The 21,966-nt window shown below is 50.1% G+C and overlaps 1 protein-coding gene across 1 annotated transcript in view; it reads right to left on the reverse strand.

Moving 5' to 3' along the window:
* Positions 1 to 21,966, reverse strand: part of CACNA1H (calcium voltage-gated channel subunit alpha1 H) — a 111,665-nt gene that overhangs the window by 23,886 nt on the left and 65,813 nt on the right. The window contains exons 13-23 of the mRNA XM_066560570.1: positions 19,810 to 19,900; positions 18,255 to 18,463; positions 14,725 to 15,159; positions 12,837 to 12,937; positions 12,389 to 12,512; positions 12,202 to 12,270; positions 11,908 to 12,092; positions 9,892 to 10,018; positions 9,513 to 9,638; positions 8,943 to 9,032; positions 7,984 to 8,197 (exon numbers count right to left, since the gene is read on the reverse strand). Coding sequence (XP_066416667.1) covers positions 7,984 to 8,197; positions 8,943 to 9,032; positions 9,513 to 9,638; positions 9,892 to 10,018; positions 11,908 to 12,092; positions 12,202 to 12,270; positions 12,389 to 12,512; positions 12,837 to 12,937; positions 14,725 to 15,159; positions 18,255 to 18,463; positions 19,810 to 19,900 — 1,771 coding nt within the window. The remainder of the gene's footprint in view (positions 1 to 7,983; positions 8,198 to 8,942; positions 9,033 to 9,512; positions 9,639 to 9,891; positions 10,019 to 11,907; positions 12,093 to 12,201; positions 12,271 to 12,388; positions 12,513 to 12,836; positions 12,938 to 14,724; positions 15,160 to 18,254; positions 18,464 to 19,809; positions 19,901 to 21,966) is intronic.

Genomic DNA, 21,966 nt, shown 5'->3' on the forward strand with positions numbered 1-21,966 from the left:
TCTGTGTGATCCCTGTGTAATTTCTGAGTGATCCCTGTGTTATCCCTGTGTAATTTCTGAGTGATTCCTGTGTGATCCCTGTGTAATTCCTGTGTGATTCTTGTGTTGTCCCTGTGTGACCCCTGTGGGATCTCTGTGTGATCCCTGAGTGATCCCTGATTGATTCTTGTGTAATTCGTGAGATTCCTGAGTGATTCCTGAAATATTCCTGTGTGATACCTGAGCGATCCCTGATTCTTGTGTAATTTCTGAGTGATCCCTGATTGATCCCTGAGTGATTCCTGAGTGATCCCTGATTGATCCCTGTGTAATTCTTGAGTGATCCCTGAGTGATTCTTGAGTAATTCCTGAGTGATTCCTGAAATATTCCTGTGTGATCCCTGAGTGATCCCTGTATAATTTTTGAGTGATCCCTGACTGATTCTGCTCCCACCACAGCCCAGTGGGGTTTTTGGGGTGAGCAGCCTCTGGTGCCAGCCAGGTCCTTCCCCCTGTCCCTCAGTCTCCTCCTGGCATGGGCAGCAGGGGAGGAGCAGGATGGACACAGGACCCAAAGCCAAGGGAAAAGCTTCAAACCCAGCAAAGCTGGGGCAGCACTCGTCTCTCTCAGTCCTGCAGGTGCCAGGAATATCTCAGCTGGGAGGAGAACATGCCCCGAGCTCCAGAAGGTTTTTTGGGGCCTTTGGGAGGTTTAAGGAAAAGCAGCAGGGCATTCCTGAGGGATGGGAGCACACAGGACACAGCCACAAAGCGCTTGGCTCTGCCAGGACAACCAGCACAAGCTCCTCTGGAAAAAGAAATGTACATTTATATTTATAAAATAGGTAATTAAACAATATATCTGGTGCTCAGGGCATGGCTGCATCTCAAACTATTCACATGAATTTTATATCTCTGCCTCTGGCTGGGATTCCTCCTTTTTTTCTCTTCAAAATGTGGAAATTTCTGCCTGTGACCAAATTGCTGGGAGCGTTCCAAGGAGGGTGTTTGGACCCCAGGACTGCATTTACTGCCTGTGCCTCTCTCCAATGAAAGTGTGACCACAGGGATGGCTGTGGGCACTCAAATTCCTTTCAAACTGCAGCAATGTAAATATTCTGAGTTTACACAAGGCCAAGGCAGCATTACTGTGGATTTCACAAGTGGGAGAGACACTGAGGTCACGCCGAGTCAGAGCAGGATGGTTCCTCACAGAGAGGAGATTTTACAAATATTTCAGCAAGTTCAGCTTTTAATGCATGAAGAGCTCAGAAAAAGTTGCTTCACCTTGACAATAAGGAGGGGAATCAGTTCAGAAGCACTCAGTGCCCTCCTGAAATCCATCTCCCACTCCTCTCATCCTGCTAATACCTTTCAGATGGAAGGACTCTTGAAATGTGGGAGGTTTTTTGGCATTTTTTTTTTTGGGTGCAACCAATGCCAGATCAGAATCCAAACCCTTAAAATTAATTGGATAAAGGGAAACAGAATCTGCAGCTCCCTTTCAACTACATTTTTTTTTTTTTTCTGGTAGTTAAAAGTACAGTGGAGGCATTTGAAAAACATTTCCTTCTGACCAGGGTCACCAAGGCTTTTGTTTTTGCTCTGCTAAGGGGTGTGGAAAAACAAGATGAAAGCAACAAGAGTTGTTTTTGAATACATTTTTTTTCTGTTGCTTTCATGTGTCTTAATCCTACGAGTCATCTTGGACTGCTGGGGCTGTCTGTGCTACTGAGCTCAGCCTGCCTGAAAAATAATAATAAAAACATTGCAGTATAATATTTATTTCAGCCTGTACAATGTGCTTTCATGTGTTTTCAGGATTACAACATCCTTGTCCTTTTTTTTTTTATTATTGTTTTTAGGGAAATGTCTTCTTGGGAGTGCTGATAACTCCTTGGGAGGTCTGAGAACGGCCTTAATAGTTAAATGTTATATTAAGGGACTATTTATTAATGCTGAATGGTTGATTAATGGATTCCAGGAGATGAGCTGGCACACATAAGGAAAAGAGGTTGTAGGTGGTTTTAACCACCCCTCACCTGCCCAAATGCCTGATTTATTCACCATTCAGCAAAAGATCAGGTGTTTATTCTGTTTTATCAACTAATCACAGAAGGAGAATCACAAGAAGACATTTTCCACTGCCAGGCACTGAGCTGAAAACCTCCTCAGTTCTCTGGCAGCATCAGAGCTCCTCCTGCCCATGGGCTGGAGAGCAAAACCCCAGGAGGAAGCAGCAGACCCAGAGGTGGCTCTGTCCCACAGCACAGAGGGGTCCCACAGGTCTCTCTCAGCCCTGCCCAAATTCCTGCTGGGAAAACTCAGGACAGGCTTAACCCGAGGGAGCTGCAGGTGCAGCCTGGCTCCTCTGGGATGCACACAGCCCAAAGGCAGAGCAAGGGACAGGGAACGAGCTCCAGCACGGGGAAACATCCAAGGAGAGCTGGCAGGGAGGTGACAGAGGTGACAATAACCACATGCAGCAGGGCCGTGCTCGGGGGGACCCCATGCAGTGTCCACTCCAGGAGATGCTGCCCGTGCCAGGCTGGCAGAGGGAGCTGGGATGGGCCCAGAGGGAGCAGGGATGAGCACAGGGATGTGCCCAGGGATGTGCCCAGGGATGTGCCTGGAGAGGGCAGGGATGAGCACAGGGATGTGTCCAAGGATGTGCCCCGGGAGGGCAGGAATGTGCCTGGAGGGATGTGCCTGGAGGGAGCCAGGATGTGCCCAAAGAGCAGGAATGTGCCCAGGGATGAGCACAGGAATGTGCCTGGAGGGAGCTGGAGGATGTGCCCAGGGATGAGCTGGGATGTGCCTGGAAGGAGCAGGATGAGCCCAGGGATGTGCCCAGGGATGTGCCCAGAGAGAGCAGGAATGTGCCCAGGGATGAGCCCAGAGGGAGCTGGGATGTGCCTGGAGGGAGCCAGGATGTGCCCAAGGAGTTGGGATGTCCCTGGAGGGAGCTGGGATGTGCCCAGGGATGAGCACAGGAATGTGCCCAGAGGGAGCTGGAGGATGTGCCCAGGGATGAGCTGGGATGTGCCTGGAGGGAGCAGGATGAGCCCAGGGATGTGCCCAGGGATGAGCCCAGAGGGAGCTGGGATGTGCCCAAGGAGTTGGGATGTCCCTGGAGGGAGCTGGGATGTGCCCAGGGATGAGCCCAGGGATGTGGCAGGGATGCCTTCCACCATCCCAGGCTGCTCCAAGCCCCATCCTGCCTGGGCACATTGGGGTTCTTGTAGGTTTTTGTCCATTTTCATAGAATTTCAGGATGGTTTGGGTTGAAAGGGAGCTTAAAGCCCATCCCATTCCAGCCCTGCCATGGGCAGGGACACCTTCCACCATCCCAGCCTGGCCTTGGACATTTCCAGGGATCCAGGGGCAGCCCCAGCTTCTCTGGGGATTCTATTTCAGCCCCTTTCCACCCTCCCAGGGAGGAATTCCTTCCCAAAATCCCAGAACCCTCTGGCAGTGGGCATGCATTCCCCTTGTCCTGGCACTCCACGCTCTGTAAATGCTCTCTCTCCATCAAACACAGCCAAGTTTCCCTTTAGCTGCTGGTTTGAACTGGTGGAAGGGCAGGAGGGAAGAAAAGCAACCATCAAACAGATGAAAAAAGGAAAATCCCAGCCTTTCCTCCCCCTGCTTTTAGATGCTGGCTAATACTTGAATCTCACCTCTCTGCAGAGTATTTCAACTTTGCTTGTGGTTCTGCTGACATGGAAATTAATGAAGCCCCGTCCTCCCCTGGCTTAAAAGCATTTTTAGTTGGCATTACAATTCCCAGCTCCAGCTCCTCCATTACAATGCTCTGCATGAAACATTAGAAAGCCCTAATGGGGTTATTCATGCCTGGAACAGAGCAGCTCTGTACCTGCAGCTGCCTGGAAAAACAAGCACCAGGGTTTGAGAATTCCCTGCTTGCAAACTCTGAACCCTCAAGGATACAGCACCCAGAATTTCAGTTCCAGCTCAAGTGATTCTGCTGGACACAGAGAGGGTTGTTTAAATTCAAAGATCACCATGTGCCACCCTCTAGAGAAAGCTTTGCAGTCACTGCTTTGAAAGGCACCTCTGCTGGGGCTTAAAATTTCCCTCATCCTTCCACAGTTCCCAGCTCTGGTGGGAAAAACCTTGGAGGAACAGATTTGTGGCCACTCTCCTCTCACAGAGCTGTAATCAGGAAAAAGTATTTCTGAATTCTCAATTTTTGGGGTCTTCCTGAAGGGACACCACTGAAAGGCAGCCTGTTCCCAGCTAGAGCTGGGATCCCCAGCTTTCCCAGCTTTTCCTGCTCTGCTTTCTGCCCCCAGTGTCACCCAGACCCTCCTGCAGCCCCTGAAGGCCAGGGCTGAGCTGGCAGCAGATCCAGGAGGGCTGGGTTTGGATCCCACAGCCAGAGCAGATCAAGCTGCTCCACGTGTTTTTAATGAAAACCTTTAATCTGAGGAGGCTGCTTTGGGTCTGTGTCTTCTGAGAAGCTCATTAAAAGGCTGAGAGCAGCAGGATTGTTAAATTACACTTGCATGGAATGGATGGAGCAGGGACAGCATCAGGAAAAATATTCTAGTTTATCTTGATTTTTTTTTTTCCCCTTCATATAAAAAAGTTCACTGAGCTTTTAAAACCACATCAAATGCATTTCTCAGTGTCCTCATCCCCTGCCCTCTTGCTCTCCTTGAGCAGAGTGAACCTGCTGCCAATCCCTGCAGCAAAGTGGCCCTCAGATGGGAAAGGAGAAATGTTTTGGAAAGATCTGAGGTAGTGACAGCACAGAATGGGGCTCAGAGGGACCTTTCTGCTGAAAAATCACCCCAAAGCAGGTAATGCCTCCCCATCCCACCTGAGAAGGAGCTGGGTCCTGCTGCAGGGCTGAGTCCTCCATGGAGAAATCCCTCAAGGTGCCAGGCTCCAGATCCTGGATCCAGCCTGGGATTGGTGCCTAAGACCACTCAGCTGAGGTTTAACCCACTCCAGGGCTGTGTTCTTCATGAAACAATTCCTCTGCTGTGTTCCCAGACACCAGATCCTGGATCCAGCCTGGAACTGGAACCCAGGATCACCGAGCTGAGGTTTAACCCATTCCAGGGCTGTGTTTCACACAGAACAATCCCTCTGCCAGGCTCCAAATCCTGGACCCAGCCTGGGATTGGTACCCAGATCACCCAGCTGAGGTTTATCCCATTCCCAGAGTTGTATTTTCCCCAGAACAATCCCTCTGCCAAGCCCCAGATCCTGGATCCAGCCTGGGATTGGTACCCAGATCACCCAGCTGAGGTTTAACCCATTCCAGGGCTGTATTTTCCACAGAACAATCCCTCTGCCAAGCCCTAAATCCTGGACCCAGCCTGGGATTGGCACCCAGATCACCCAGCTGAGCTTTAACCCATTCCCAGCCTGGCACAGCTCCGTGGTGCATTTTTGTGTGCACAGGAAGGGACAGATCCCCCAGCCCTCAATCCCCAGGGGACACCACAGACAGGGGACAGGACACACAGACAAGGTGCCAGGCAGATAGCAAGCCCAGAGGGTGCATTTGTGGTCTAGGCTGGATTTTCCTCCTGCTAAAACACAAATCCTTCCTCCTCTCCTGCTCTGCCCAGCGCTGGGAATGCTGACTGAGGTAAAAGCAGGGATCTCTGCCAGCCTCCCCACATTCCTCCCTCCTCTCCCTGGGGTGACCAGGCTGCTCCACAGGGGTGACACAGAGTGCTGGGACACATGGAAGCAGTGGAAGGGGACACATGGAAGCAGAGGAAGCTGCCAGCTGCTGCCACCATGCAGATCCCACAGCTCCACGAGCACACACACACTGCCCACAGCCACAGCTCGCATCTTTCTGAGTCTGCCATGGTTTTTTTTCACCGAATCCATTAGTCACCTAAACCACCCAGGAGGTTCAAACCCCTCCCAGCTGAAACAAAAATACATCCCTTGAAATGGAAACAGCAATTTCCCAAAAGTGCAGCAGGTATTTGGGTTCACCTTGTTAACAGCTCCAGTTTGGATGCCAAGCTGTCCTTGCAGGTAGAGCCAGACATTTTCAGGGAACCTTCTGGAAGCCCAGCACATGGCCAAATATTTCACTTCTCAGCTGCTCTATTGACTTGATCCCCTTCCAGAAATCTGTCCTCCTCCCTGTGTGCTCTCCATGAAATGTTACAAGGCTCATCTGTGCAATGGCTGGGCTGAAATAGCTCCTTGGAGGTGGTGGATAAAGAGGGACAATGTCACAGTGTCCATCACTTTGACAGGGACTGGCTCTTTCTGTGTCTGAGCTGTGGAGTCACAGCCAGGCTTTAATAAGATTTATTTCCTAATCAGGAACTGAGCTGTGCCTCCATACCTGTGCCCCTGTTCTCTCAAAGGATGCTTAAAATTGCTTTTTTTTTTTTAAATTTCATATAAACTTTGAGTTTATCTGAATGTCTTTTAGGTCAGGACATTGCAGGACATTGGGGTAAAAGCTGCATAAGGAGGACCCCTGGGACCCCTAAAACTGATTCTCCTCCCTGTGCTGGAAATGCTGCCTTCAGTATTTCCACCCTCATGCTCCCAAAGCTAAATGGGAAAAGGGACAGAAAATTGCATTTGAACTCTTGGAAATCTCTGGAGAGACTCAGTGTCTGAGCTGGATTTCATTTTGAGCCAGGCACTGAACTCACAACTGGCTAAAATCAGAAGGGCTTGGCCCTCCCTGTGGTGTCATTGAGGTCCTGTGGGGACAGCAGTGCCACCATTTAGTGCTGAGGTGTCCCCTGGCTCCACCAAGGAGCACCAGGCGAGCAGGAGAGGGGCTGTGAGGGACACAGCTCCTGCCCCAGGCCTGGAGGGAAGCAGGGAATGGGATGGGATTTCTCCCAGCACAGCCTGTGCTGTGTCCCTGGAGCTGGGCTGCTTTTCCAGCTGGAAATGGATATCCATGGCTTGATGTGTGGGACACCAGCAATTTGTCACAATATTTGGTCCTTCCAGGAGAATGACACGGCCAGGCAGAGTCACAGCACTGCTGCAAGCAGACAGGGCCAGCAAAGCTCAGCCTTACCTCTGACTAAGCTCAGCTTTGATCTCAGCGGCCAAGCCAGGTTTGCTCACTCCTCAAAAATGCCTGGCAGGCTCTCCCTGCTCACTGAAACTTCTGGGAAAGCTGGGGCTGCTTTCCTGGCAGATTTCCTGGGAATACCCTCCCAGGGGCAGCCTGCCCAGGGGAGGTGGGAATGGGCAGGTTTGGGGCAGGAAAGGAGCACAGGCTCAGGTGGGTTTAGGGTTTGATGGTCCCTATGAGATCCACTGAGAAGGAAATTTTGGCTAAAGGCCTTTTTTAGCTGAAGACCTTTTTTGGCTAAAGGCCTTTTTTGGCTAAAGGGCCTGCCCCTGGCCAGTGTTCCAAGGACAAAACGAGTCCCAGGACTGAGTTCCAGCCTGGGATGGGACGAGCATCTCCTGTCATGGACATGTTCCCAAGAGGAATCCTCCCTGCAGCCCCACCCTGGGGCTCCCTGCTGTCCCCAGGCTCTGTCCATGCCCCCATGCAGTGTCTGTGGCATGCGGGGCCATGCTCCAGGACTCCCAAACAGCATCAGCACTGGTTCAGCTGAGAAAAGAATCCCCAAACCAAAGCCCACCACCATCCTCAGGTGCAGGCGGTGCGTTAAGGCACGGGGGAGCCTGGGAGTGGCCTCCAGGCACAGGGGGAGCAGGGAAACTGTTCACCCCTGTCCCTCGGTGCTTGGGACAGTGTGGCCTTGCCAGGAGGACTCTGCTGGAGGAGCATTTACCCCCCAGCCAAGTGAAAAGGTGACATTTCCCACCAGGACAATCCCAAGGTGTCACCAACCAGCCCGAGCCTTAAGGCACCGCCAAAGAGGTAACGAAACAACACAACCTCGTGAACCCAAAGAACAAAACAAAAAAAACCACAACCCCAAAACTAAAAGGAAATCTTGCTTTGGGAGCAGGCAGGGCTCAGAAAGATTTTGGTTTGTAAGGCACTCTACCGACCAGACAGGTACATCTCCTTACTCCTGCGCTTTTTCTCCAGGCGCCGCAGCCGCTTCTCCTCCCGGCGCCGCGCCTCCTCCGCCTCCTGGTGCTGCCGGCACTTGTGGAAGTTCTCCACCACCACCCCCACGAACATGTTGAGCACGAAGAAGCTGACGATGAGCAGGAAGGAGATGAAGTAGAGCAGCATCCAAGGGTTGTGGTTCTGGATGGGCTGGGGGGAGGGAGGGAAAAACGAGGGAGAAGCGGCACAGAGCGGGTGGGTTGAGTCAGTTTTTTTGGAGCAGTAAGTTGTGTGGGGAGCAGGGGAGCACTGGGAGGAGGATTTTCCCTAAGTATTTTCCTCCCATTCACCTTCTCACTGACTAAAATTTTACAGTTTGGTGCAAAGCCCACCCAAAACTGCCTTACGGGATTTGATTATTTTGGTATTTATTTCACACAGCTTCAGCTAAATCGCAGTGGATGAGAATCATCCCACCAGCAAGATTGTTTCAGCTAAAGATAGGCTCCAGATTTTTAATTTTTTCAGATGTGGGCTCCTGCTTAATGTTTCTCAGTTGTTACCAGATCCTCAGAAGTGGGGGAAATGAAGTCCAAAGTGTTACTGTGGCTCTGGGTGGGTCCTACTCATGCGAGACTCGACTTCCCACGGAAAATGCCATAAAACTCACAAACTGAATGCCTTTCCCACAACATTCCTGGTGGTTTCCCATCCTCAATCACCCTCATTCTAATTCATTCTACATCCCCTCATGTAGGACAGGCCAGAGCTTGTCCTACATGGGAAGCAGCCATGGAAAAGCAACTCCAAAAACTGGAAAACTGGCAGCTCAATGAGCAAAAGGAACCTCAAGGAGGTTCTACAGCTCTGCTGCTTCCTGGGATTTCAAAAACCCTGGAGTGCCCAGGCCTGAGGCTGGAGAGAGGAGCACAGGTGGGCTCTGCAGGACAGGTACCTGTTGGTCAATGCCCACGGCATCCAGCCCGTCGTACATGATGTTCACCCAGCCGTCCTTGGAGGAGAGGACAAACAGGGACATCAGGGCCTGCAAAATGGACAGAAGGGGTTGGTCTTGCCTTTCAGTCCCCAGAGAAGGAGCTCCCAACTCCTCCTATGGCCTGGCCTGCTTTTCAGCCATGTGAAGCACTTCATTTTCTTCATTTGCAAAGGGAAGAGCAAGAAATCTAGAGAATAAGAGGGATTGCATCCCAAAGTAGTGGCTTTGGGACAACACTCCTAAAGCCAAGGAATTGTATGACTATAGCAAGAGATCAAGAATTGATCTGATCCATATTTATGCATTTAGGGTAAAAGACAGAGATTCCTAGATAAAGTCATAGAATGACCAAGGATGGAAAAGCCCTCAAAGATCACCGAGTGCAAACATGAACCCACTGGTAGATGATTGCAAGATCAGTTTTGGAAACTTCCTGTGATGGAGGCTCCACACCCTCCTGAAGCCACACATTTCAAGTGTCAATCCATGAAGAGCTGGCACAGAAAAGCCCTGCAGGGAGGACTTTACCTGCCCCAAGTTGTCGAAGTTGTACTTCCTCCGGACCCATTTGTAGTGAGCGTTGGTGCAGTCAGCCTTCGTGGTGATGTTTTTGACATCAGGGCCATCACAGTAGTAGAACTTGCCTTTAAAAAGCTGCATTTGAGAACACAAATTTAAAAAAAAAAAAAAAAGAACAAAAAATAAGCAGCTTAGCTTTGAAAAGTCTGTTCCCTGAGATCCTTGCTGGGAGCAGCTGCCAACCCCACCCTGGACCATTTCTCCTAAAGCCTGGCTCTTCTTCCCAAACTGAAACCTTCCTTTGGAGGCATTTCAGCTCATTATTTCCACCTCCACCCCAGCTTGTGAGAAAAGCAGCAGTCACTTACAGGGGAGGGAAATACTTTACCTGGACCCCTAAAATCCCAAAGATAATGAAGAAAGCACAGCAGATGAGAACAATATTCCCAATAGGCCTCAAGGAGGAGATCAAGGTTTCCACCACCAGCTTCAGACCTGGGGCTCTGCTGATGACTCTGGAAAAAAAAAGACAAGACAATTAAACTTTCAATTTTTATGTATGTCCTGTTACCACCCAGCTGCTTCTCCTCTGCTCTCTGGGGCTGGCCCAACCCTCCTCTACCTGCAGGCAGGGAATTCTTCAGACAACCAGAACATTCCCAATCCCATCGGATGGAATTCAAACAGTGACAGCTGGGCAGAGTGAGGAGGGGAGACTCCCTTTGGGCAGGGTATCACAGAGCTCCCACTGTGGGAGGTTTGTACCTCACTCCAGGAGCCTGATCCCTCCAAGGGCTCTGATCCCAGCCCAGGGACACAGGCAGGACCCTCCTTTCTCTCCCAACACGTGAACCTCTTCCCAGTGGGCCTGGAGAGCACGTCTGGTGCTCCTCCTGCAGCAGTGGCCATGACAACTTTCCAAACAGAGTAATTCAAATTTGTTTCTTAATTAGTTCCTGAGCTGGCTCTTAGCTAACAGGAGCCTGTGATCAGCAGCTCCACAGCCAAAGGGTCAGTCCCGTTGGGAAGCAGATTCCTGGTGTGCTCTGAGGCAGGTTTGGGGTGTTGCTTTCCTGGAGGAGAGCCTGGGGCATGCCCTGCCCTGCCCTGGGGATGTGGCAGTGGAACCAGCCCAAGCCAAGCTTTCCTAGGAAGGGCCAGGTGGGAGTTTTGCCTGAAAAACATCAAAGTTGTTTTTAGGATTGGCTTGTAGAGGGTGAGTCCTTGCAGGGAGCTGCAGCTCACGTGGATAGTGATGCCTTGTGCCTGCCAAGCCCAGAGAAAAGCGTTTTGTGCTGCTTTTCCACAGGGTCTTGTTTGAGAGACATCATGTGGAGACTGAACTGCACCTCCAAAGTGTTAGGAATGGTCCCTGGAGCCATCCTGTGCTCAGTGAGGCCGTGGTGAGAGGTGATGAATTCCTTTCTATTCATAGGATCTGGCCTAGTTATTCTCAAAGACCAATTCCCCCTTTCCCCCTCCCCTTTCCTCATGAACTGCCCGTGCCCTGAATTCTGTTCCCACTTCTGTGGGTCACACGTGGTGAATTGCCCAGGGTGTCCTGGGGAGCCAGCACTGCCAGGGGACCCTGGTGCCACCAGCAGAACAGCAAGGAGCCAGAAGCACTGATTTCCTGGTCACTAAGGTGACACAGAGCACAAAGAGCTGTTGTTCTTGTGGTTTAAAAGATTCCCTCTTCCTATCACTCTCACCAGCACAGCTTTGTCCCAGAAAGTTTCCAGGTTTTTGGAGGTGACTGTCTCATTCCCCTGCAATTTCAGTAAAAAAAGGCTCCTGTTTATTGCCAAGCAGGACAAAACCAGAACAGGAGCTGATCCAAATCCCCCTCAAGCATTATCCCTCTTTATTGTGTAATCATAACCAAAATACAGATTATCTTTACTCCTGTTCTCTAACACTGGAAGCTCTTCCCTCCTGTGCCTGGCTGAGGGAGGAGCTGCTTTGCAGGGATGCTTGGCAGGGTCAGGAGAGCAGGGAAGGATGATGGAACGTATCAAATCCTCAGAAGGATGCTGGAGCTTATCAAATCCTCATCAGCACCTGTTCAACTGCAAATCCCTCTTTGCTGGGGAATGCCTGTGAGGTTGTGCAGTTGAAGAAGGATTTGGAAAGAGTGATTTGGGAAGGGATGATAAAACTGCAGTGTGGAGGAGGCTCTGACTGCCCTCACTCTGGATTCTGACCACACCTCTCACTCCAAACTCCAGCCATTCGTGTCCGAGCTGGAGAAGATGAATCTGAACTCATTTCACTGTTTTCAAACAATTTCTCACCGAGTTTAGAGATCCCCAAAGATGTTTCTACCCGTGTTGTATTTCAGTTTTTTAAGGTATTCAGCAAGACCTTGTGCATTTCCCAAACTCTCTGATTTATCAGCCCATACCGGAGAGGTCTCAGGGTCCGCAGAAGCCTCAGCACACGAAGGACTCCCAGGATTTTGGCTCCTCCTGCTGATGCCATGGACACAATGATGTCAATGATGGACACAAAGACCAGCACTCCATCCAGGACGTTCCAGCTGCTCTGCAGGTATGTGTTCTCCCCAGAGAAAAAGCCAAGAGCCACCACCTGCAGCCAGGAGAAGGGAGACGTTGAAATCTTCACCCAGATCATGACTCTGGCATGGTCTGCTCTTTGCCAGAATTTTCTCTGGGCCATGGGATGAAGCTCTAATTACCTTAACCATCATTTCAACCACGAAGATGGCAGTAAAGATGTAATTAGAGACACTGAGGAATATCCTCTCCTGGAAAACACAGACCAACAAAGAGACACGAGTCAGAAACCCAACATTTATCTTGCAGGGTCTGGTCCTGAGGAGATGAAGATCTGGATGGGGGATGGAGGAAGGAAATGCCTCTCACTGTGCTCAGGGGGTCGATGTCTGGTCTCTCCAGAGCTATGGTGATGCAGTTGAGGAAGATGAAGACCAGCACCACGTGGTCAAACATTTTGTGGGCAATGACCTTCTGGCACGTCACTCGGAACCTGGAGAGAGGTGGGAAAATCAGATCCTTCAGAAGTTTGGGTCAGGAACAGGCTTCTCCCCAAAAACCAGCACCGGCCCAAGTGGTGAGGCAGCATCTCCCCAGGCTTTAGCCATGATTATCATTAATTATTAATTATTACTAATGCTGGCTAAACCACTGACAGCAACGGGGTGAACCACATTGAACTGAAAACTCTACCTCAAAATCAGGAACTGGATTTCTAAAACACTGAAGGATTTTTCCTAAGGGGAGACTGGCTAGGAAGGCAATATTCCATTACCTCAAACCCCTGCTGAGCTGGAATTTCACTGGAATTTCTTACCTGTTCTGTGGGGAGAACAAGTAGAGGGACCAGTTCTCGTGAGTCTTGCACCACTGGGGTTTGTAGGGCTCCAGGGCTTTGCGGATCCGGTAGCAATAACTCTGGGTAAAAAAGAAGGAACACCTTTTCTTCCTCTTTTATTTTCCTGCCTCTTCAACTTTCAGTAAATGGCTTTTTACTGTGTCTGTAGGCGGTCACAGCTTTTGGGACAGAGCTGTGGTGGCCAGTATCACATTTGTCCAGGAAAATTAGGAGGAAAGGGATGGAAAAAGGGAAGAGATGGACAGGATAAAGCAAGACTTCTGGGAAGGCGTAGTTTTGGAGATACAGACCTGTGCCAAACCCAAAAAGGCCTCAAGCAACCAAAAAGTGAAGTGGAAAACATCTCTTTTTAGGCTTCCAAGCTTTCATGACACCAAACAGCTCCTGTGAGTAAAGCCTGTTGTGTCAGCAGCTCATTTCAGAGAGGGATAATCCCAATTGGCCCAAAAATGAAGCATTTTTGGGAAAAAAAGGAAGTTTTATCTCACGGGATTGTCACAGGCCTGTGGCATTCACATTCTCTGAAAAAATTCCTTCACCCAGGATTTTTCTCCTGGGAAGCTGAGAAGCCTCAGAGAAAAGGAAAACAATTCTTATCTCATTTACTTCTCCTGTGTTTTGCTGCTTTGGAATGTGTTTGGAGGTTCATTACCCACAGGTGGTTGTTTCATTGGATTTTGGTGTGAGATGTTTTGACTCTTTGGCCAATCAGGGCCAAACTGTGCCAAGACTTTGGAAAGAGTCACAAGTTTTCATTATTATCTTGTTAGCATTTAGTAAGTACCCTTTCTGTATTCTTTGGCATAGTATAGTATTCTTTAATATAATATAGTATCATAAAGTAATAAATCAGCCTTCTGAGAACATGGAGTCAGATTCATCATTCCTGCCTTCATCAGGGCATTTCCCTGCAAATACAACACAGGCCTAAAAAGATCTCTGAAAAAAGGGATCTTTCAGGAAGCAAAGGCCCATCCCTCAGCTCAGGATAACACATTTCCATGTCAGATTTCCATAGTTTAAAAACAAACTACGACTTTATAGCCATGCAATGTAAAGGATGTGGGGTGAGTGCAATTTGAGTGCAACAGCTTAAAGCTGAAGAACAAACAGTCCTGCTGCCCTTTGAGCCTGACAGAAGAGGTCTGCAGAAATGCTACTGGATCCATCCATCCTTTTAGGAATGGAAATCCCACGAGCCCCCATCTCCCTCTGTCGGAACTCAGTGCATCCCTCCAGGTGCCCAGAGTTGCTGAGGACCCTGCCGGGGGGCTCAGAGACCCTGGCACACAGCCCAGAACACCTGCAGGTTTGCTTATGACCCCTGGAGCAAGTTACCAGCTTTGTATGAGGACCTGAAAGTCACAGAAGTTTGAATAGTATAATAATAAAATTATCACAGGGTGAAAATGTAGATTTTAGGATTTTTGGTATGGGGGTTGTGGGGACAAGATGGAGGAACTTGGGCGTGTCCAGCCTTTCTTCTTCTTGTTGTTCTCCATTTTCTGCAGTGATGTTGGCACTTTGGGATTGGTTTAGAGTAGAAGTTCACTGTCTAACACAGGTGATGGGTATTGGGAATTAAGTGTAAATATGTTATATGTAGTTTGTAGTATAAAAGGACAACACCACCTCGGGGGCGGTCAGAGTGCCCGTGGCTGCCCTGCTGAGCAGACCTCGGCTGGGCAGAAAGAAAATTTTATAGATAAGAATTAATAAACAACTTGAAGACCGAAAAGTGAAGAGCTCTGAGTCGTTCTTCAGCCGTGCGTGCCAAAACAGAGACATCCCGCACATCCTGGGGGCAGCAATTAGCAACCAAAACCCGAGACCCCTCAGCACTCACATCCTCCACGTCATCCTCGTAGTCCAGCGCATCCTCCTTGTGCCCATCCACCCTGAGGAAGAGCTCGGCGCCACCGAGGCCCATCTTGCCGTTGCAGCCGCGGAACTCTGCGGGCAGCAGGGCGGCGGGGCCGGGCCCGAGCTGGCGCACGGAGGGCACCCTCAGCAGCTCGGGCAGCAGCTCCTGGGAGCCGCGGCGATCCAGGGACTCTGCCCGGCGTGGCGGCGAGGGCCGGCTGGGCGAGCTGGACTTGGCGTCGTCCGAGTCGTCGTCCGTGCTGCCCTTGCCCTCTCCGGAGAGCAGCGATTCCCGCTCTCCCGACTGGTTCTTCTTCTTGAGGCTCGGCGCCCGGCCCAGGCTGTTCCAGCTGGAGCGGCGGCTGCCCCAGTTGCTGCCGGTGGCCCAGTTGGCGCAGGGGGAGCTGCGGAGGCTGGACTGGGAGAGAAGGGAGGTGTGGGAATCCGTGAAATGGGAGGGTTTTGGGAAAGGTGTGAAAGGCAAGCCTTGGAGAGGGCACCATTTATGGCTATGTACAAATCACCAATGGGATGGGACTGCTAGGAACGTGCCTTTGATAGCGGAGCCCTGGAAAATGTTAAAGATAGACTTTGAAAATGTTAGGCTTTGTGTTTTCTCAGATCACTGCACCTGCGTAAGCAGTATGATAAATGATATAATTGTTAGATGTGATGATTGTTTAGTAACTAAATATAATTATTGTATAATCATAAGAAGATTCACGAGAAACTATGTTAGAAATTTAAGGGGGAACCATGAGAAGCCATGCTTAACTGAAATCTATGTATACAATAGAACAATATAAGTTTAATAATTAACATGAAAGTTATATAATGATAGAATATAAAAACACCATCATCTCGAATGTATGGTTGGAGTCAGATTTGAGTTGAATACTCCTGACACCCAGAGCTCTTAATAAAAAGCACCGCATATAATTGCTTATGTGATTATGTGTTTTTGAATGCTAACACCTTGAGCTGTTTTATTTTCCAGCATCAGCCTCATTACATGGTTATGACAATGAGAAGATGCCATTAGTTCACATCCCAGGCAGCAGACCAAGAACTTAATGTTGCAACTCACTTTAAAAGTTTTTTGACCAATCACACAAAGCAAAAGCACATTGACAGCAGTTCCATCCAACCACTATAAGCACACGTACCTTTGGGTAAAAAAATGCTTGCTCATTTTAAATACCTGCTTGTAGGCCTTGAAACACAATGCACAGAGCTCCGTTATTAAGCTTAGACTTCCCAGTATCTCGCTAGATAAACTTTTCTGGAGCTTAGGGAGTTATTCCAGACAAGTGTTAATACACAGACCATTGTTCTATTTGTCCTTACTTTTCTACTTCTGACAGAATTTTTCTGCTGACCAATCTCATGGCTCCTGCTTGGCTCTAACCACAGTTCTGCTGTCTCTGAGGCTGCCTTTTGCAGCTCTCCCAAAACCCTCTGACTTTATAGATTCCCACAGGGAGGGAGGGAGGGAGGGGTTGTTTGCCCCCAAAGGATTGGGGAGTTTTGCCCAGATTGGTGAAAGTCACGGCCTCCCCTTCCCGTGTAGTGGTTTAGGCTCTTGATTTGAGGTTTCTTGGTTAATGTACTAATTAATGTGGTGGGTTTACCTGCTTCCAAAGCAAAAGAGGGAAGTTCCCAACATCTATTCGTTTTTACATGCATGTTCATAAAGGAGTGACAGCTTTCTCAGTATTTAACAGATTGTTAATTCTCAAAGATAATTACTGATAAGGTTTTTGTCAAACACAAAAGAAACTGTTAGCAGCTTCTGTTAAAATATCACTGCCATGGTGCAAAACCAACAGGGCACCACTCTGATTCCAGCCTTGAGATAGGAGCACCCAGCCAGGGCCACACTGAAGGTGGTCCTGGACCACACCTGGAGCACAGCTTTCAACCCTCTGTCCTGGTGACTCCCTGGCAACACCAACTCCCCATAAAAATGAACCCAAAGATGTCAATAAGTGGCATTTTGCTGAACTTTGCTCGTGTTCTGGTAGTTTCAGCTCGCAACTTCCCTGCCTTCCAAAGGGAACATGAGTCACCTAAGTGCCTGGTGGGAATTGTGCCCCTATTTCCATTACTTTCCTCCCATTTGCCGTGTGAGGAAGTGGAGTGAATGTTCCTCCTCCACAAATTTCAGTGCCTGTCTGCACTCTTGGTCAGGTACAGGCAATTCCCAGGATGAGAGAGCTTAAGGTCAGTGCAGAAAAGCCAGGAGGAAAACTCCTTTTCCTTCCATGGCTTCCCCCCAGCACAAACCAAGGCAAACTGCCTTCCTCCTCCTCCTCCTCCTCAGTGCAGCCCTGCCTGCTTCCCCTGCCTCTGGCTGGTGGCACTGCCGTGCTCCCTGAGAAAGGATTGGAAGGATGAACATCCCTGTCCAGCAGCTTGCAATGCCATGAAAGCCCAAGGCAAACAGCAGTCAGCTCTGTTTGCTTTTCAAAGGCATTAGGTTGACTAAGCAGCTTAGCAAGGGGGATGGTGGCTGTGCCTGGGCGTGAGGTGCCTTCACGGTCTGCTGCCTTGATTTGAACATGATCTCGCAGCTCTGGAGCAGAGGAGTGGGATGGATAAACAGCAGCAGAAATCCACTCTGCCTGCTGCCTCTGCTCCCTGTGTGCCCAGAGCTGCCCTCCCACCCCCCTGCTGCAGGCACGGCTGCCAGAGCAGCAGCTCAGCCGGATCCTGGCATCGGGTGAATGTCACAACCTCTGTGGGGACTCAGTGCCTTCCAAAGGAATCGTGGAATTAGCTTGGAAGGGACCTTGAGGATCATCTCATCCCATCTCCTCATTCCAAACCCCCTCATCCCTTGTTCCCCTTATTTCCCCTCCAACAGGTCTGTGGGACTGTCACCAGAGCTCAAGGGAAAATGCTTCATTCCCCTGACATGGAGTAAATTCCAGATGCAGCGCCAAAACACCAGGGGGGCTGCAGGTCTCACCCTCACAGAACACCTGACAGCTTCTCCAAGACACCCCAGATGGCTGGTGTGGCTGGAAAAGATTCCTGCTCCTCCTCTGAGGGGTCAGGGGTAGCTGGACTCGTTCAGGTTATGGCTCTCCAGTGAGATAGTTTGGCAAGGGCTTCCAGGGAGGCAGGAAAACCCTGGATCCTGGTACATCCCTGTTTCCCCTTTCCATGGGCTCTCCGTCCCTGGCTGTTCTGCTGCCCTGCCCTGCCCCAGCTCTGTTCTCCCCCTGCCTTTCTACTCATTTCCCCCCTCCACCACCCTCCTTTTCATTTCCAGCAACGCCTGTCCCCAGTATCCCACATGACCCTAAGCTGAGCTCAGCCGGTGCCGACAACACCAAACTTTTGGGATCAACCCCTGTCAGGGCCGTTCCCTCGATCCTTGTGGGTCCCTTCCACCCCAGAACATCCCACCACCACCTGGAAACCAAGACCCCACAGCACCCTGTGTCACCTGTGGGCCACAAGAACCTACCAAGGACTAGGACCCAGGACTAGGAAGCAAGGACTTACCAAGGACTTCTGGTCGTAGCCCGTGGGGTCCAGCGAGGCGTTGCTGCCTCTCCTCGAGTCGCCAAGGGCGTGCAGGGAGTCCAGGTGTGGGGAGCACTTTGGGGTGGGCATGGGGGTGGCGGCCGTGCGCAGGATGATGGGCGGGGGCATGGCCCCCCTGCCCTCCAGGTGCCCGTTGGGGGTGACAGCCAGCGAGTACATCTTCATCTCTGCAGGGAAGGGGACAAAGTGGCACACTCATGTTCTCTGGAAAATTCCCTTTGCCTAGGGTTTGGCTGCTGGGAAGCTGAGAAGCCTCGGAGAGAAATGAAAACAAGAATTATCTGATTTGCTTCTCCTGTGTTTTGCTGCTTTGGAATGTGGTGGGAGATTGTTTACCCACAGGTGATTGTTTCATTGGTTTCATGTGAATTGTTTTGACTTATTGGCCAGTCAGGGTCAGGCTGTGTTGGGACCCTGGAAAGAGTAACGAGTTTTCATTATTATCTTTTTAGCTTTCTGTAAGTATCCTTTCTGTATTCTTTAGTACAGTTTAATATAATATTTTTGTATTTATTATATATCTTTAATATAATATAGTATCTTAAAATAAGATACTTCTGAGAAGATGGAGTCAGATTCATCATTCCTTCCTGCCACGGGGCACCCTGCAAATACAATAACAGAGGACACCATGTGAGGGGACACTGCTCCTGGGGACCTCCAGGAGCTCTGCCAGGTGCAGCTGTGGGCAGTGAGATCCCCCCAAGGTGTTGAAATGCATCAGGTGAACGCCACGACCTCTTCAGGGGCCTTTGGGAACTCAGTGTCCTCCAAAGGAATTGTGGAATTATGGAATGGCTTGGCTTGGAAGGGACCTCTGCTTCCCCAACAAGTGACTCTGCCCCTTCCTCAGCTGAATTCCACTTGCTCCCCACAACCAGCATCTCCTTGGCTGAGAAAAATCCTGGTTTAGAAGCGTTTGGAGGGATCCTCACAGAGCCCAAGCTGGGAATCAAAGGAAGCAGGAGCTGAAGAGGCTCCTGTTTGCCATCATTCACTGTTAAAATGTGTGATCCCTTTTTGTCACCCCTCTGGCTGCAAAGTGAAGGCTGTCACCTCCAATTCCATGTTTTTGGTACACCAGAGCACTGTGGGCCTCCCCTCAAATCGACTGCCAGACCCTCCTGGAACACAAATGAGCAGCAACATTTTCCATCCATCAAACCTCACCCAAATGCATTTTGTGTGGGAAACCAAAAGGAACAGATGAGAACTTGATTGATTGGAAAAGCTGCTGAGAAGTGGGGTGAGAACATTGCTGTCAGCAAAGCACTCTGTGCTAATGGTGCAGGAGGAGGGAGGAGACACAGCTAAAAATTCTTGGGGAACGTTGAAATTAGAAAAACATCTGTCTAAAGGAAATATCAGTGCTCATTTAGCCTCCCCTACACTTTGCAGAGCTGCTCTGGTGACTTTACAGTCAGATTAATTGCTAAATTAACTGGATTCTTGCATTGTGGAAGCAGAGCTGTAGCTCCCAGATTCCCAGGAAAATGCAGACACAAAGCCCCACCTGTTGCTCTGAGGTCTTTCAGCTTCTCAAACTCGTCCTCGAAGTTGGCAGATGTCTTGTCCTCATCTGTGTCTGACCTGTTGGCATCTCCCTGCAGAGAGGAGGAGGGTAATTAACAGACCAAATTCATTAGGATTCCTCAGCAGCTCTGAGCTACCTCTGCTCCCCGTGGGTGGTTGTTGCCAAATTCCCTCTGAGACCACCCTGGGAATGATCCCAGGCAAGTCCCTCTCCTTTGTTTTCACTCATTTGGACAGAAAGGACCATGCTGTGGTTGTCACCATGTCCCTGCCGTGTCTCTGTGCTTCCTACATTGCTCCAGGAACAGCAAATCCCAGGGGAAAACATTCCAGAGCAGCTGGAATTGCAGGAATGACTGAAAAACCTGGCATGGTGGGGCTCCTTGTTTGCTCTCTCCGTGATCCCTGCTGAAAGCACTTAGGGTTTGATGTCAAAGGGTGTCAGAGGGTTTTAATTCTCTGTTTGAGAGCACTTTCAAATTGACTTAGATCTGGAAAGCCTGATTTGCTCTCTCTGTGCTGGCTGGGATTGTTTTGGGAAATCTCTTGGCAACCTGAGGCAGAGGGCATGGGGCCAGTTTGCCTGGCAGCCCTGCAGCAGCTCAGGACAGGGAGCAGCCACCCTCACCCTGCCTTTCCTCCTGGGAGTCCCGCTGGTTTTGGACAGATCTGCAACCAGAAATGATCAGCCTGGGACAGAGGAGCCATCCTCACGTTCTCCTTGCTCAGGGAGGGATTCCAGCAGGATGCCAGCAGGGCTCTGCCTGGATTCCTCAGCACTGCAGAGATCTGTGCAAACTGACAGCAAAGGGCTGGATGAAAGGGCTGATCCCAGAGAGAGGAGCAGAGTTCCTTGCCTGGTGCCTGGACAAACCCCCCCAGTTTCCAGAGGCACGGTGCTGAAGTGGCAATGAACTTCACTTTGCTGGGATTTATTGCCAAGAGCTGCAGCCAGGATGACTGAACGGCTCGAGCTCCCTGATTCATCTTTGTTTCACAGCAGAAACACCAGTGCAGAGTGGATGAAAGATCTGCACAATTTTGGGAGGTTTGCCTGCTCTCCCAGAGCAGCTCTGGGGGGGGGATTTCAAAATGACATGGGAACGGTGTAAACACAAATATGCAATTATGGCCCTGTTTGAAGTCTGGCTACTTGTACTAAACACAAATGTACTAAAAATGGGTTTGTGGCCATTTAAGTGTGTTCTCCTCTAGGAAAACTCCTGGCAAACTTGCTCCAGAGGCAGATCAGCAGCTGGGATCAGGCTGAGAGCGTGTGCTGTGCTTCACAGGACAATTTTAGTGCCCTTGCTGAAGCCCTGCTGATGGTTCTGAGTCAAGGGCAGCTCTCAGCTGTCCCAGGAGTCCATCTCCAGATAAATAAAAGAAACACCTGAGCAAATGGAGGAGAAATTCCCCTCAGTGCCTCCTGTGACTGCTCAGAACAGCCCCTGTCAGAGGCAAAGTCAAAGAGGTCAAACCAAGAATTCCCAGCATAGCAGCAGAGCCAGGGATGACAAAAGCAAACCCAGCTCCAGGAGAATTTGGTTTGGTGGAAGGTTCCCTAGCTGTGGCAGGGGGTTGGAACCAGAACTTTAAATTCCCCTCCAAGCCAAAGCATTCCAGGATTCCACAGTTTCCCAGTGCAAGACTTGAGAGGAGCCCTGGCAGCTGAGAAGGGTTTTGTGTAATGCCTCTCCCTGAGACAAGTGACAAGCCCACAGGCCTGATGTCAGGATTGATAATAAATGGGAGTGGAGAGCAAAATGTGCCCTGCAAATGCCATGCCTGTGGTTGCTGGCCCTTGGGGTGAATAATCCAGGCTGGGAAAAGCAGAGCTTGCACACATTTAAATCATGGTCTGTAACAGCTCTGAAAGGAGCCATTAGGGCTGGGCAGGGAAACCACAGCTTGTCTGGAGGAGCAATCAGGCACTCACAGAGCTCTGGCTTCACATCAGCACCAGGTTCAACCTCCCAGAGGGCAGGGGAGGAACGGGAGCTGCTCCCTGCAAAGATCCCTGAGAGGAGAAAATTTCCTTCCACCTCAAAGCAACGTCCTAAAGATCTGAGAATTCAATGTCAGGAACCTGGGAAGGGGTTTTGAGCAGCTGTGCCCCTGGCTTTAGACATTCCAG

Source organism: Molothrus aeneus, chromosome 16 (genome assembly GCF_037042795.1).
Source record: "Molothrus aeneus isolate 106 chromosome 16, BPBGC_Maene_1.0, whole genome shotgun sequence".
NCBI lineage: Eukaryota > Metazoa > Chordata > Aves > Passeriformes > Icteridae > Molothrus > Molothrus aeneus.